Source organism: Tetrahymena thermophila, assembly GCF_000189635.1.
Source record: "Tetrahymena thermophila SB210 genomic scaffold scf_8253815, whole genome shotgun sequence".
Classification (NCBI taxonomy): domain Eukaryota; phylum Ciliophora; class Oligohymenophorea; order Hymenostomatida; family Tetrahymenidae; genus Tetrahymena; species Tetrahymena thermophila.
The window spans coordinates 100123-117144 of NW_002475926.1; the positions used below are offsets into that span (position 1 = coordinate 100123).

A 17022-nucleotide genomic window follows, 5' to 3' on the forward strand; every position below is an offset into this window, starting at 1 on the left:
AGCTTCAAACTTTAGTATAATTTTATAATTGTAATTATATAAAATTTTGTTTATTTTTTTATTATAAAATACCAATTTACAAACAACCTCAAAACAAAACACATTTTTTTAAAGTAAAATTATTTTTTAAATATTAATCTTTTCAATTAACTTTTGTTTCCTCTTTAATTTTCAATAAATATATATATATATATATATTAGTAAATTAATATGTCTGGAATTTAGATTATTTTTTTAATAATTATTCAATATGAACATAAAACGGATTATGATAGTTATTTGTGTAAAATATTTAAGCAATTTATACTTTAATTCAAGTAGTTAAACATTTTAAAATAAAATATGTAAATCATACTAATTCAAGGCAAATTTAGTTTATAATTTTGATAAACTTTGTTTTGACTCTATTTGAGTTATTGACTCTTTCAGAATAAAAAGATATGACTTGAATTTATATTAATTTAAAAAAATTTTCAATCAATAATGTATATTAAATAAATAATAAGAACTGTTTGTGTTAAGTATTAAAATTTCTGCTTTTAATTCTAAATGGTAAAAATTTTGCTAATTTAACACATATTAATTAAAGAAATTTTTAGCTTAGTCATTAATTTTTGATGAATAATTTGATGTTAACTCTAATAAATAAATATAATACAAAATGAATATTAATATAAAGTTAGCAGAACTAATAACTTAAATAAATAGTTTTATTATTATTTATTTATACACTTATAATTTTTTTTTGTTAATTAAAATTTAATTATTTATAGACTTATAATTGCTTATTAGTATTATGGATTATTTTCAAAAATGAATATTATGATCACATTTTATATAATGAGGTGAGTCTTTCATTATCCATTCTTCGATTTAAATAGTGCTATGATAAATGCCATACTGTCTGCATAGTTCAGTAGTTTTATTTAGAACCTCACGAGGGTTTTCAGAAATGAAAATGTGGCATGTCAATGATGGTTTGCCTTAAGATAACTACCAAATATGTAGGTCATGTATTTCCATTACGTTTGCTATCTTTAACAACTTTTCCTTGAAGTTTTATACATCTATTTATGATGGTGTACCTTCCATTAATACTTTAAAGCAATCAATGCTAACGTTTTTAGTAGTTAGTAAAACAAGAATTGAGAAGATATATGTGCAAATAGGGTCAGCAAGATGCCAATAGTTAAAGCCATCATCTCCACCCAAGAAATAAATCAAGAATGCTGCAATAAGAACTCCAATAGATTATAGTAAGTCACCTAATTATATTAATAAAAAAATGATAAGTATTATTTTCAGAGCTGACTTGAATTTTTTTGATTATAATCATCTTTTTTGGTGCAAATTCATGAGTTTTTAATAAATTTTATTGTGATTCCTAATTTTAGCTATTTTCAGTAAAAATTTAAAAAGAAAAATAGGAATCACTTAGTAAGCAAAATTTCTCTATGTGATTATAATTCTTTTTTAATAGTGTTACAGAGAGTAAATTTCTGATTTTATTTGCAAAATTCAAATTCATCATTTTTTAATAATTTTTTACCTAAAACATGAATCATTGCTGCTCTTAGATTATAGTTATCTTTAGCTTCAACCTATGATATATTTTTCTTCTTATCTTATTGAGAGTCGTGCTTGTGATTATTGTCGTGGTCATGGTCGTGATTATGATCCTGGTTGTGATTGTGATCGTGATCATGGTTGTGGTCGTGATTATGATCATGATTGTGGTCGTGATTATGGTCACATTTTTCAGAATGTTAGTGAGCAATTACAGTATTTGCATTTTCGTTGCTCTTTTATTATTATTGCTCTGGTTAATCAGAATTAGATTTGCATTCCTTGATTTAAATTATTTTTATCAAATAAAATGTAAATTAATTAAAAAATGATCTTACATCATGATTATGTTATTCGTGATTATTGTGATTATGAATATGGTCGTTTTTTTAATTTTCTAAGTCACCTTTTAAATTATATTAAAATTTTAAAAAATTGGAAAATAAATTCAAATTAATTTTACTACTTTGTTAATTCTGGTTATTTTATTCATTCTAGTGGTTATGTTAGCAATTGCTATCATGTTTATGTTCATTCTGTTTAAGAGCTTTCATATTATCATAATTTTTATGATCATGAACTTTATGTTCATGCTAGTGTCCACTGCAATGTGATTTCTTATGATTTTACTCATGTTGATGTTCACCTTCATGTTTATGTTTATGATTTGTATCACCATGATCATGATCATGATTATGATTGTGACCATCACCATGGCTATGGCTATGTCCGTGAGAGCAACCGTGGTGGCTGTGTCCTGGACCACTGTGTAAAACTTTAGCCATTATCAAGTTGCAGATTAACCCAAAGACAGCTGTAGCAAGCATATAAACAGGTTATTCAACAGGTTCTTTATTGACTATTCTAATTGTAGCTTCATATAGCAATATTATTGTAACTATCCAAATCAGAATAATACTAATAAGAGCTCCGATAACTTCAGAACGATGGTAACCAAAAGATAAAGATTTAGAAGCAGGTTTTGAGCTTATCCAAACGGCAACAATCGAGATGAAAAATCCACTCAAATCTGAGAACATGTGAGCAGCATCACTAAGAATAGCTAGAGAACCTGAAATAACACCACCAACTATTTCAGCAACTAAGAATATAAAAGCTATAAAGGATACAATGAAAAGCTTCCTCAGAATTTCTAAGCTATGATTATCTGAAGGAGGCTTGTAGAGGGTTCCGTGAAGGGATATTTTGTCAGATAATGTATTACACTCATCAGTGTTTTCTGTTTAATAATTTGCAATAGTATGAGGTTATGTATGACCTTTGCACATTTTTTTCAGATTTTAGCTTTTTTTGTATATTTTGATTAATTGAATTATTTTTATTATATTAAAAGATCAAATTTTCATTTTTTTAAACTTCTCGTTTTGGATGTCTTCATGAGTAAATTTATGAACTAGCCTTTTTAGTATCCAATGTAAATTTTAAATTAATTGGTCATTTGAAGAGTTTTAATTAATTAGTCTTTTTCATATTATTTAATCTTTAATTATAATCGTTTCTAAAGAAGTTCCAGAACAAAACTTCATGAGTTTAATTGGTTGATGAGTAAATTAATAATTATTTAATTATTTATATTATTTGGTGGGCTTAATAAAATTTTGGGTCCTTATTTTATTAATAAATAAATATTATTCAAATTACATAATTTTCTATTAATTTTCTAGAAGTTAACTTCATGAGCATTCTCAACTAATTGATGAATCAACTTCCAAGTAATTTAATTAAATTAAGGCTTTGTTGTTTGATAGTTATTTGCTTGTTTAGTCTTTTTCTATCAAAAAAACTATCTATTCTAATATTATTGCTTATATGCTAAGTTATTTCTTCTAAACGCTTTATTATTGTTATATAACTTTAGAAATATCTATTTTATGTTGAGAAATTTCATTTGAGAGAAAAATACTTTCATTTTAGGAAAAATTGTCTATTACTTCAAATATTTATAATAAAATATCAATTTTTAAAGAAGCTGCTTTAAATTGTTTTTATGATTAATTATCTCATTCCGTTTAATCAAAACAAACCCTAAAAAAAACTTATTTTTTAACCATTATAACTAAAAATAGAAATTTTGGAATATGAGGTTAATTAATTTTTTATAAGTGAGTTTATTTAAGATAAAGCTGGAAAAATATTTTGGATTATTTTAGATTTAAAAAATTTGTCTTCAAAATAATAGGAAGAGTTATATAAAAAATATTTTATAAAAAAATTATCAAAATTAATTTCTTTTTTAAGTTTAATAAAAAGTAAAAAAAAATTTAAAGTATTAAAAATCCTCCTTTACAAATTTTAAAGTAAATTAACGAATTGACTAAATAAATATATAAAATATTATTTTAAATTTTATAGTTTTTTGAGTTTTAAATACGTTTATCGTATTTATTAATTTTTAAAATAAATTATTTTCCTTATTAAAATTAATAATAATTTAATTTAAATTTTATTCTAGTAAGAAATAAAGATAAATTCAAATTTTGTTTATTTTTTTAATAGAAAAGAATCATTTAAACGTCTTTATAATATTTTTCAGATATTAAATGACTTAGCAATTAATTTTAAACAAAAAATTAATTGATTTTTGAGTAAGAATTAATTAAATTTCTACCTTCGCATTTGTTTAGATTGTTTTGAAGCAAAAATAGAATTTAATAAAATAAAAACAGCAACTAGATCATATATTTTGATATTTCTTAGTTAACTAAATATGAATATTATTTTTGTTTTTTTATTTGCAGTTTGCTTTGGATTAGAAAACAATTTTGTCTATGAATGGGATTCTAACAATTCATTTGAAATTTAAAATGTTGTATTCTAAAATATTGTATAATGCAACGATGATTTAGTAGCATTTTCAGCAAATAACTCAACATCAATGAGCCTACACTTTTTAAGAAACATTAATGGTACCTTAAGCTAATTAAGTAACTTTACTTACTTATTTGCAAAAGATTTTGCTGTATCAAATGATTGCTCTCTAATGGCAGTAATCGTAAATAAATCAATATCTATTATATAAATAAAACCATAATAATATGATCTGGTAGAATTAATAAATATATAAAGCTCATAATTTATATATGCAAACAGATTTAGCTGTGATAATAAGCAGCTCTTCTCAATAGATATTTTAGGATAAATTATTATTTACAATCTAGATTTTTTAAGTTTAAAAGCATCACAATTGTAAGTTGAATTTAGTGATTCAAGCTACTAAAACTTAACAGGTTACTACTTTAAGTGTTTTAGTAATCATGGAATTATTTAAACTTTAAACAATGCAATAAGGATATTTTAAGTAGATAGCTAAGAAAATCAATACATTCTTATTACAGATAAAGCTTATTTTTTAGAAACCAGTATGCTCAGTTAGGTAGAAATAACAAACGATAATAACTATTTAATAATAGTAAATTCTAATTTTGAAATAAAAATAGGAAACTTAACTTAAATTAAAAAATTTTAAAATCCTAAATTCCTGTAATATTTTTCAAATGGATTCTAGTTAACTAATATGGGTCAGTCTTAGCTTTTGTAAATCTAAGTTTCTAAAAACAACAATTATCTTTTTATTTCTGTAAGATCTTAAGGCATTTAAATTCTAGAAATTACTGACGTCAACAACCCTAAACTCTACTAAAATTTATAAATAGATAATGTTTAATTTTAATTTGTAATGACTAATTAAGACAAGTATGGTTTTATCATAGGACTCAAGATTATATAAACAATAATATAAAAATAAATTCTATCAGATGACTTATATCCAAACCTTTTTAATTTTCATTAAGTTATAAAAAGTTATGAAGGTAGTACTTATTTGAATAGATAATAGTAATGCTTTGTCAATTAAGATAGTAGTCTTTTTTATGGTATCCTTAGGGAATAAGGAATAGAATAACTTGCTATTAATTAGTCCTACTAATATATTTTTACTTTTATGTATTTCCCAATTCAAGATATTTTAAATTATTCTATTAGTGCCTTCCTTTTAGATGAGTAAAAAGGATAATTTTTTATGTCTTTACAGTCAGATACAGAAAATTTGTTAGCAGTACTTAATATGACCTAATTTGATAATAACAACAAAATTGTAGTTGTCAATATTCCTAACAATTTAACAATAAATTAAATGGCTTTAAGCCATAGTAAAAATAATCTTGCAGCTACATATAATAAATCAGTTTTAATATTTGATGTTTCAAAACCTAATAATATGGTTTAGCTTGCTAGCATTGATCTTAGCAATTATGTCTTTTAATTTTGCTCAAGCTTAATATTTGCGGAAAATGATAGGTAATTAAATTTACTCTAAATTCTCATTAATTAATTAATTTATTTATTTTTGATGCTTTTTCAATGTTTATTATATATTAAAAAAATTTTGAAGAGAAAAAAAATTTATTCCTTGCTTATTTTATGAATATTCACAGTATTTTATATTATATTTATTTTATTGCAATAGGTATTTATTGATAGTGGCTAAATTTTAAGGATTAATTTTGCTAAATATAGAAGATTTAAGTAAATTCTATTTAAGCGAATTTTACATTACTCATTCAGCAGAAGATATAATTACATTTAGTTCAAATGAGAAATTAGCATACTTTATAGATGGATTTCAAGGAATCAAAATTGTAGATTTATCATAAATACCTAAAATTAAAGTAATTGGCTAGATTTAAGAATTTTAAGGTTGGGCTACTCATGTAATGCCTATTTCTAATGATAACTTCATTTTGGTAACTTATACTCATTTAGAAGCTATCAATTTATTTGATATTAGAGATATTTAAAATCCAATATTTATAAGCCAGTTACAATTGGATTTAACAGAGTATAATTGTGCATGCGTTACAACTGATGAAAAAACTTTATATATAACCACTTAAAATGATATTTTTAGCTATTCCTTATATTCTTAATAAAAAATTCACAAGTAAATAACTATAGAATCTACTTAATATTTTGCTTCCAACTAGGATTTTGCTCTTTAAAATTAAAATGTGAAATTTTTAATTGGATAGAAAGCAAGTATTAAATTAAATTTTATTTATCCTTAGTTAGACACAAATATTATTAACTTATACTACTATAAAGATTATTAAATTAGCTAACTACCAGGGTGGATTAATTTTTTAAGCAATAAACAAATTATTCAAATAAATTCTATTAAAGATGGAGTTAATGCTTATTCTTAAAACCCTTCTTTAAATATTTTAATCCTTGAAACTCAACAATTCTTAACATAAGAAAATTTTGTACCAATTGATTAAGATATTTAGCTCAGCGATGATCAAATAGGAATTATATTTAATACACTTTAGAATTATAATATTATCAATTATAATAACTACACTGACTTTGAATATTATTCTCAGTACTTTAGCTAATTTAAAAATCAAATTGCAGCCTCTTAAGATTTTAATGGAAATTAAAATTTGGAAAGCATATTCCTATTTGTTTAAAATACACTGCTTAAAAGCAAGAAATATAATCCAATATACTTTTATTTACAAAATTCATTAAGTTTTAATTTCGAAAACAATTAGATCAGTACATTATCATCTACTGTTACAGTCTCTTTGACAATTGATTAAGTCTTAGGATAGCTTTATATGCAAGATTTGCATCAATTTACAATAAAAAACTAGTAAGGTGGTTCTATTTTAAAACTATTTGGGAATGTAACTAATATAAACTCTGCATTTATTCAGTAACAAGTAATATTTATACCAAATCAATAAGCGCCTTAAAGAAATATTGATGATAATAAAATAATAGTGGATATTTTTATAGATGATAACTTAAATTATCCTTTAAAATTTTAAATTGATTTAAATAATGCAAGCTTTATAAAAATACTTGGGCCTATAAATGTAACAGAATCATTGTAAGATTAGTTTGATTTAGTTTACTAAGATTCAAAAATCCAAGTTGACTCTTATATAATATGTTCATTCAAAAAGACTACCTTCAATGATACTCAAAATCTTCCCATAACTTACTAAGCAAGGTATTAATAAGATAATTAAAGAGAAATTTCAATAGAAAGCTCAAATTGGTTATAATTTGTTTATGAGAAAGCTGATTTACGAATATAAGGCTAAGTACCTGAATCTTTATACTGGAGTGATGTAAAAGTTACTATAACAGCTTTTAATGGATACACACAACAAAGCGATTCTTTTATTATGAAGGTAAGAATTATCTCATTTTTACTTTTGTTAAAGACTTTTTTGCAGATTACTTCTCCTATTGCTTTTATTTTTACACTCTACTAGTACAGAAATATTCCTTATAATATCTATTATAAGTAGAAGCTTTTCTATCAAAAAGAAGTAATATAAGTAAACAAAGAATACATTAAAAAAATTCCCATTTTAAATCATGATTTCAGAATAGCAAGAAAAATTTTCAAGGCATATAAACAATACATTTAAGAAAATTATATTTAGTAACAGTAAAAGCAAAAAAAGTTCTAAAAAGAAGTAAAATTTAAAGACAAAACAAGTTTAGATTTTGAATTTTATGAGCAAGAGTAGCAAAAAAATTATGAAAATGATCAAGTTAATGACTAAGTTTTTTAGCTAGAAAGAACTTTTGATATAAAAACTATGAATATAGATTAAGATAATAATAATGACAGCCAAAACTCGGCATAAAATATTCGCTTTTAAAAATAAATAAAAAGTGATGTAGAATAAAAAAGAAAATCATCCTCTCAATCAAAAAAGAACAAAACTTTAAGTTCAGATAGTGATAGTGACGAAGAAGAGGATCTGTTGACAAAAATGATATAAGGGTAAACTAGAAAGAGATCTGCAATTATATACACAACAAATGTATAACAATTCTTTAAGTCATAATAGAATAATAGTAAATTAAATAAAATTATAGAGCTTCTGAATGGTTAGTAAGGTAAAAATATTGGAGAGGAAAATTAATTTTTAGCTTATTTATCAACAAATTTTGTCAACAAAAAAGGCTGTTTGAAAACCAAAAACCTCTTTTAAGATGTCCTTGAAGCAAAATTAATATTTGTACATAAGCGTAAAAAGTATAAAATAAGTTAATTTTAGGACGAGTTAGAAAACTAAAAGTCTGTCCTTTACACTTCGCTGAAATCATTCTTTGCGAGATACCTGTTGCAAAAAGATAAAAAAGCAAAAATTATATATAGATTTTTGAAAAATCAATGTAAACTGAGCTAACAATATACATAGAGAGATTGGTATAAGTATTTAATTGAAATTAGATCAACTAAGGAAACAGATATTAATGGACAAAATATTCCATTTCCAAGACTTTATGTAAAGTAGAAATAAATTCAAAGGTTATTTTAATAATTAGGGTTGTTAATGAATTCAACTAATGAGTATAACAATGAAAATAACTATGGTATCAATCTGTATTTAGTAATTGAAGTCATTTTCTCAGATGCCCTAGGTTTATCAGTAAAAAATAAAAATTCTTTTTAACCAGTATCAGGTGAATCACTACATTATACTCAGTTTGCAATAACAAGAGTAGAAGCGCTGATTTAAATTAAGCGTTCTTATTGTTTACGATAAAGAGAGTGTATCGATAAAATTTATAGAGCTTACGGTAGTAGTAAGAATTCTTTATTACCCAATTGGATGAATGTTAGCTAAAAGAAAAATTCAATTATAATAAGCGGAGTCCCAAAAAATTAAGATGTTGAGGAAATAGTGATAAGAATATATGACCGATTCGATTTTATTGCAATATAATACAAGCTTCAAATAGTAAATTCAGATAAAAAGTTAAGTGAATAGGTAAATATGCTGCAATCTCATAGTATAAATCCAATAAATCCTATTTTAAGTTCTAATTTATTATTATTTTAGCACAAGAAAAAAGTATTAGACTAACCATAAATCAGCACAAATAAGAATATGAACAGTTTAAGAGAAAGTTTTGAATCAGAAAGTATATAAACTGATAAGCAGGATAGTTATCAAATGCATAATAATTCAAATTTTAAAAATATAAAAACATCAGAAGACTTATCAAAATCATCTAACTAACAAGAATTATCTGAATAAATAGATCAAGTAAAAGAAATCCCTGAATTTTATTCATTTATATAATAGATGTAAACTTTTAAAGTAAAATGAATAAAACTGCATGCATTAGTGTTTATTTTCAAACTTATTTTGTAAAATCAGCTCTAAAAATATTGTTAAGTTTTACTAATTAGTTAATTAATGAATTCAAATTATTAATTAAAACTAAAATGAAAAAATAGATGATTTTTTTTGATGAAAATACTTTTCAAAACAATACAAAATTAATATATTAAATTTTTATAAATATATAAAAAGTATTTGATGCAAAAAAAAAATATATTAATACAATCTTTACTGTTTTTTTAATTTTTTAATTTTTAAGGAGATAAATGACATATCAAATTTAATTCTAAGTAAATTTGTTTTTTAAATAATTGAAGCTGTATTGTAAATAAATAATATGAATCAATCATTAACAAACATATTTTTTTATAAATAGAAATTAAATTTAATCCTAAAAAGTAATATATCCTAAATATTAATTTTTATTTTTAAAATCATTAAAATATAATTTTCTACTTGTCTAATAGCATATCTAAGATTTATTTATTGTATTATCAGATATTATTAATAAAACTTACTTTCATTAATTCAACATATTTATTATAACTTACTTAATCTTTCTTAAATAGTTATTTAAAATAAAAAATAATTAATATTTAAAATTTATTTATTTATTTATTTAGTTAGTTAATTATTATATTAATTATTCCCTTTTTCAACTTTTTCAACGTATTTGTATTTTTTTAGTAAATAAATTTTTTCTTTAGTATGAGTATTAGTTAATGTTGATAAGACTTCTAGAATGAAATCAGATTTTTAAGATAATTGAATTAACTTTTTAAATCATCATTAATAAATTAGTAAGAAATTTATAAATAAAGCAAATAACTCAAATTTAAAGTAAAAGCTATTCAAAGTAAAAAAAATATATAATAAATTAATAAAAAGTAGAAGTAAGTAACTCTTTATATATAATATGAGTTAAAATTTTATAGCTCTTATATTAACTTGCTTTTGTTCTTTATTTGTGTATACTTATCAGACAAAAAAGGACATATAATTTGTATACAATGACCAAAATATTTATTAACTAAATTTCAATAAATCTATTATATCATAGATGAAGCAATGTAATAATTTTCAATTCATTTTCACTTCTCTAGGCTATGATGGAATATCTATATTAAATACTGATTAATAATACCAGCCTATTTAAAATATAACTTCTAGCAACACATATGTAAATGGATTCGATATCACTCCAGACTGTGAATATCTTGCAATGAACTATAAATAAAATTTAACTATCTTCTAGCTTAGCAAATCCTCTCAAAAGTATATTCAAATTTCAGCATCATAAGACTAAATACCAATAAATGTTATAGATATGGCTTTTAATTTGAATAATAGTTTAATATATCTTGTAGGATCTTAAGGAAATTTATAAGTCTTTTAATTTTTGAGTGAGACAGCAAAAATAAATCAAGTGAAATTCATTTTCTCTTCTTAGACAGGGTATATAAGTGCTTTGAAAGTTAACTTTTTTTCGTCCTACTAAAATCTTATTTTCTTAACGACTACATACTCAGGAATTTACGTATTTGAGCAAATGCTTCTACTTAATAATTAAAATGAATAAGTTTTTTTGTTTGAAATAGGGAGCTACAAATAGATGCAAAATACTATTTTGATGACAAGTGATGGTTAATATTTAGTTTTATTAAACTAATGGAGTGGTATTAGTATTTTAAATATAAGTTAACTTTAGTAATTTTAATAAAATAATTAAACATGCCCCTTTAATACTGTAATAACTAATTGGTGGCCAACTTCAGCATTAAATCCATCTCCAATTGATGGTGCAATTTCAAACAAAGACTAATATTTATTTGTTTCAGCTAGATCATAAGGTATCTACATAATCGATATATCAGATATCTAAAATCCAATATTATTTTAGCACATTGATTCTGATGGAAGTTCTACTGCAATATTGTTCTCTTCTCAAAAAAATCTAATATATTTATCAAACTCAATTTCAATTAAAATATATTCTTAAGTATCTGCTTATCTAAGTAACTAATATCCAAATTTGTTTAATATGCATTTAGGAACAGAAGAGCTCGCAAGTATTCCAGCTTAATACAAGTGGAGGTGTTATATTAATTCATAAAGTTCAAATTACTATTGGGGAGCCTTTGATGATATAGGATTAGTATTAGCAAAAATTAATGAAGATGGCTATTTTTAGTTAAGCAGAATAAATATTACAAATTAAATAAACTTACACTCATTTTATGTTGACTCGCTGCTATTTGATACGAGCCAATAGCTCTTAATTTTACCTCTAGTTAACTTCTAATAAATATTAGGAATATATAACATTTCTAAGATAGAAGAACCTACTCTTATTTCTACTGTTAACTCTAACTATTTTGCTCGATTAGAATAATTAGCTTTCAACTCCAATAAAACATTAATAGCAGCAAGTTTTGGTTAATCAATTCTGATATTTGATATATCTAATATTAACAGTCCTAAAGTTTTTAATTAAATTCAATTGAATACACTAATTTTATCCCAATGCTCAGGAATAATGTTTGCATAATAAGACAAGTAAAAATAATAACAATTATTTTTTCGTTTTCCTTTAAATTAAAAATTGTTTACTAATATCATTTATTAAAAAATAATAAAAAATAATTAATTTATTAATTAATTAATTAAGGTACATAATTATAAGCTCTAGAGGTTAAGGATTTATGGTATTTGAATTCTAAAGTCCTCAAAATATTACACTTGTTAATTAGTATTTAACTCATGGAGGTGAAGATGTTAGGCCATTAAATAATAACAATTAGTATGCATTTTTTATAGATGGATATAATGGTGTTTTAATTGTGGATTTACAGAAATTACCAGACATATCTATTATAAGTACTATCTAGCTTGAAGGATGGAGCAATCATGTACTTCAGTTTGGATAAACTGGATATGTCATAATTTCTACAGTTGACAGAGGGATGATTTAATTATTTGATTTAAGCAATAAAAATGAACCTTTGTTTATAAGTTCTTATCAAAAGTCAAATCAAAATGCATACTCTACATGTAAGACTTCATCGGATAGTTATTTATTTATAAATAACCAATTTGGAGTCTAAACACTTCCTTTGAAAAGTGATTTTTTTATTCATTCATCTTTTAGTGTTTTATATTCTGACTCCAATCAATTTCATCCAATAAGTAATTTCTTTGAAGTTGGCTAGAACATTTTACTATCTTTAAAGTTTATCTACCCTTAAAATGGTATTTAAATATCAGAAATCACATATTACTTTAATGATTAAGTTTAAAGTCTTCCTTCTTGGATGGATTATTCATCAACTAACAGCACCATAAATATTTAAGTATCAAATTAAGGACTCAATTCAAATGATATATCTTTGAACACAATTTTAATTAAATCGCAGTTACCTGTCGATGATATAATCAAGTAACTTTGCTAAAAATATTTTAGCACTTAAAATAATTTAAGTCAAATCATATTAAATTTCTTGATTAACAGTGGAATTATCGACAAAAAGTATTATTTGAATGTAGAAGATTTGTAAAACGGCATTAAAGAGTTACAAATTCAACAAAATACTCTCTTTTAGTAATTAAACATTGACAATTAGTTATAAATTTCACTCTTATAAAAACTAAAATATGCCTTACTAAAATCTGTTTAATTTAATCCTGTTTATTTTTATATAAAATCTTCTCTTTTTTTAAATTTAAATAATACATCAGGAAACGTTATAACAACAAAGTCTTAGTCTGCATCCATTTAAATTCAAGCAAATCAAACTCAAGGTTAATTTTATGTATTAGATGATAGTGGAGTAGCTATTACATATTTTAACAACAGAAGTACAATTCAATTATCAGGGGATACGAGACTACTTAACTTTATTCTTTCTGAGAAAAAAATTATCTTCATTAACAATACAAGCGAATTTGACGTGGATTAAATTTAATTAGGCATCTCGCTTCAAGATAATATTAATAATCCAATAAACAAATTTTGCTCCCTATAGCAAGCAACATTTATATCGATAAAAAAGCCTATTTTTTTAGCATAGACTTTACAGGAAGTGTTTGAATAGTATTATTCTAAAGGGATAATTTAAGTTGACTCCTATCTTTATATTTAATTTTAAACATAAATTTTTTAGGATCCTAACAACTTTTAATTGCAATTTAGTGCTTAATATGAGACTTAAAACACACCAGTTGAAGACATAATAGGTTCAGGATGGCTCTAATTTAGTTATAATTCTGATTCCCTCAAGCTTCAAGGATTAGTCCCAGAAAGTCTCTTTTTAAACGAAATTACTATTACAATATAAGCATATAATGGATATCAATTATTAGAAGGTCAGTTCAAAATGTATGTAAATGCAGTTTCGTTCACTTATTTGCTAAATATATTCCTAAAAGTAGTTGGTCCCTTAGCTGGTGTTATCGGATTTTATAAATATAGACACATCCCATATAATATTTTATACAAACATAGGCTTTTTAGCTCAATAGAAACAATCCAAGTAGATTAAGAATACATTAAGAAGTTTCCCTTACTTAATTCCGATTATAGAATAGCAAAAAAGATTTTTTCCTAATACAAGCGTCACATAATAAAAATATAGGAAAGTGAACATAAATAGGAACAATAAAAAATAAAAAATGAATAACTAAATAACAATAAAAGCTTTAAAGCTCTCAGCAATAACTCTATATTATCTCATTAAGATAAAAATATGTATACATCGGCTTATATGAACAAAAGAAAATCAATTGAAGATCATTCTTATTTCTAAAAGAAGTAGAGGAGAAGCATTTTTTCACCAAATTATCATTTATCAAATAGTAAAAATATAGATGAAATAAAAGAAGAAAATAGTAAAAATATAGATGAAATAAAAGAAGAAGGCATATATCCTAACAACCCAACTGAAGAAGTTAATGAATCATATTCAATAAAAAAAGAAACATCTTTTTAGAATGAGTCAAAATCTGTTCTAAATTCTAAATTTAAATTAGCTTAATCGATCCGAGGAATTAATGACTTCGAAATTCAAAAGATAGAAGAGGTATAAGATTCTTTTATTTAAGATGTTGAGGCAGAAACTAGAAAAATATCATCTGGTAAAAGAGAAAAAACTCTAAGTTCAGATAGTTCCGATGAAGAAGTAGAAAATAATCTTGATAAATTAATTGATGGAGTTCATAAAAGAAGAAAGATGGATACAATTTTAAATTCATAAATTAATAATCTCAGTAATTAAGAAACTTAGTTCTAAAGTTTCATTAAAAAATATCAGTAAAAGGAACTAAATGAAAAGAGTAAATACAGAACTGACTTTAGAGACTATGTAGTTAGAAAATTTATGAGAACTAATGGTAAACTCAGAATGCATCAAATCATTGAGGACATTATTTAATCAAATCTTTAAGTATCCATTAAAAGAAAGAAAGTTAGTATTTTAAACTACAAGGATGACTTAGAAAACTAAAACTCTGTTTTGTATGTGTCTTTGCTCTCATTTTTTGTAAGGTTCTTGTTATCAAAAAACAAACCAGCGAAAATTGTATATAAATATATTAAGAAATATTGTCTCAAAAATAACCAATATACTCAAAGAGATTGGTACAAAGCAATTGTTGATATTAAAGCTACAAAAGAAACAGATAAAAATGGAATCAATGTTCCTTTTCCTCACTTATCGATTAAAGAAGAAGAATTTTAGAAATTACTTAAAAAAATGTCTATTAATAGGTTTAGCTAACACACCTACGACACTAATAATAACTTGAAGATAAATCTATACTTAGTGAAAGAGGTGTTATTCGCAGATACATTAGGTTTACATACTACAAATATCAATTCGTTTTAGCCTACATTTGGAGAATCTATTCACTTCAATTCATCTTAAATAAGCTCAGTAGAGGCTTTAATACCTATAAAACACTCAAAATATCTAAAAATTAAATAATTTTTAAATCTAGATAATAGATAATATGGCTGTAGTTAAAACTGCAAGCTCCCTAATTGGGTTAATTTTAATTAAAAATCTAATGTAATCATTCTTCATGGTATACCACTTAAACATGATGTAGAAGATATTCTGATAAGAATTTATGATGTAGATTCATTTATTTTACTTTAATATCATTTAAAAATTGTCAACAAGAATGTGGATTACTAATTCAATAATTAATAATCTATGATTCAAATAAATTAAACTTTTAATATGCTAGGCTCAATTTCATAGTCCAAATAATTTGCTCCATTTAATTAACGAAATAAAAAATATGAGAATTCTGTAATTTACCAAAGAACCTATGATAAAAATAAATATAAAACCATCAAAGAGTTACTTGATGATGATGAAAATAAAGATACTTTAGGAATATCTAAAAATGATGATAAATCATTCAATGCTATGGATTAACTTGAGATAAATACTGAATTAGAAGAAAGAAACATGAATATACCACAATTTTCTAAATATTTAAAAGAAAGTAAATTTGAAATGCAAAATAGTAAAAACCATAATTAATTTATGTCTTTTAGCAAATGATGAAAGTTAGTTATTATTAAAAATAATAACAAGCATTAATTCTAAAATATTTCTAAATATAATAATTTTGAAATTCTTAAAATATATTGATTGGTTGGTTGGTGTTAAGCTTTTTTGAAAAATTTCATTTATTCTATTTTGTTTTTATTTTTTAAATAGTAATTAGTAATCAATCAAAAATCTGTAAATAATTAATCAGTAAATTTCTTTATAAAAAATTCAATAAAACAAAAAGCCAATAAATAAAAACAAAAAATTGAAAAAATACTTAACAAAAAATAATTTAAAGATTTTTTTAATGGTTTCCTATTGAATATAAATTAGAAAATATTGTTTGATTATAAAAATTATTTAATACTATATGTTTAACTAATATAAATCAATGTAGACTTATGTTAATTAATATATTTTAGATTAAAAATTATATTAAAATATTAATAAATAAATTGTATAAAAACAAATATTAATTATTGGTTACAGATTAGATAGAAGTATACACAAAATTAGTATTTTTTGTAAATTATTAATCATTATTTAATATTTAAATACTTATTAGTAGATACTTTTTAACTTAGTCATAATTAAGATTATTAAGAAATGATTTAATATCTAATCTGAGTTATTTATTTATTATAACTTAGTTTTAAATTTATAATTAATAAATCTAATTAATAGATTGCTTTTATATTATAAAAATGAGATTATACAGTATA

The 17022-nt window shown here is 23.1% G+C and overlaps 2 protein-coding genes across 2 annotated transcripts; one reads left to right on the top strand and one right to left on the bottom strand. All coding sequences in view use genetic code 6, as the record gives it.

Annotated features, from left to right (window-relative positions):
- Window positions 1-807: 807 nt before the first annotated feature.
- Window positions 808-2855, bottom strand: TTHERM_00497060 (cation diffusion facilitator family transporter; the record flags this gene model as incomplete). The annotated part of the gene is made up of 4 exons (XM_001027895.2): window positions 808-1265; window positions 1550-1847; window positions 1905-1972; window positions 2033-2855. The coding sequence occupies 4 exons, from the start codon at window positions 2853-2855 to the stop codon at window positions 808-810; spliced, it is 1647 nt and encodes a 548-aa protein (XP_001027895.2).
- Window positions 2856-4294: 1439 nt separating this feature from the next.
- TTHERM_00497080 (hypothetical protein) lies at window positions 4295-16309 on the top strand (the record flags this gene model as incomplete). The annotated part of the gene is made up of 5 exons (XM_001027897.2): window positions 4295-5883; window positions 6053-9386; window positions 9459-9665; window positions 10804-12299; window positions 12412-16309. The coding sequence occupies 5 exons, from the start codon at window positions 4295-4297 to the stop codon at window positions 16307-16309; spliced, it is 10524 nt and encodes a 3507-aa protein (XP_001027897.2).
- Window positions 16310-17022: the final 713 nt, after the last annotated feature.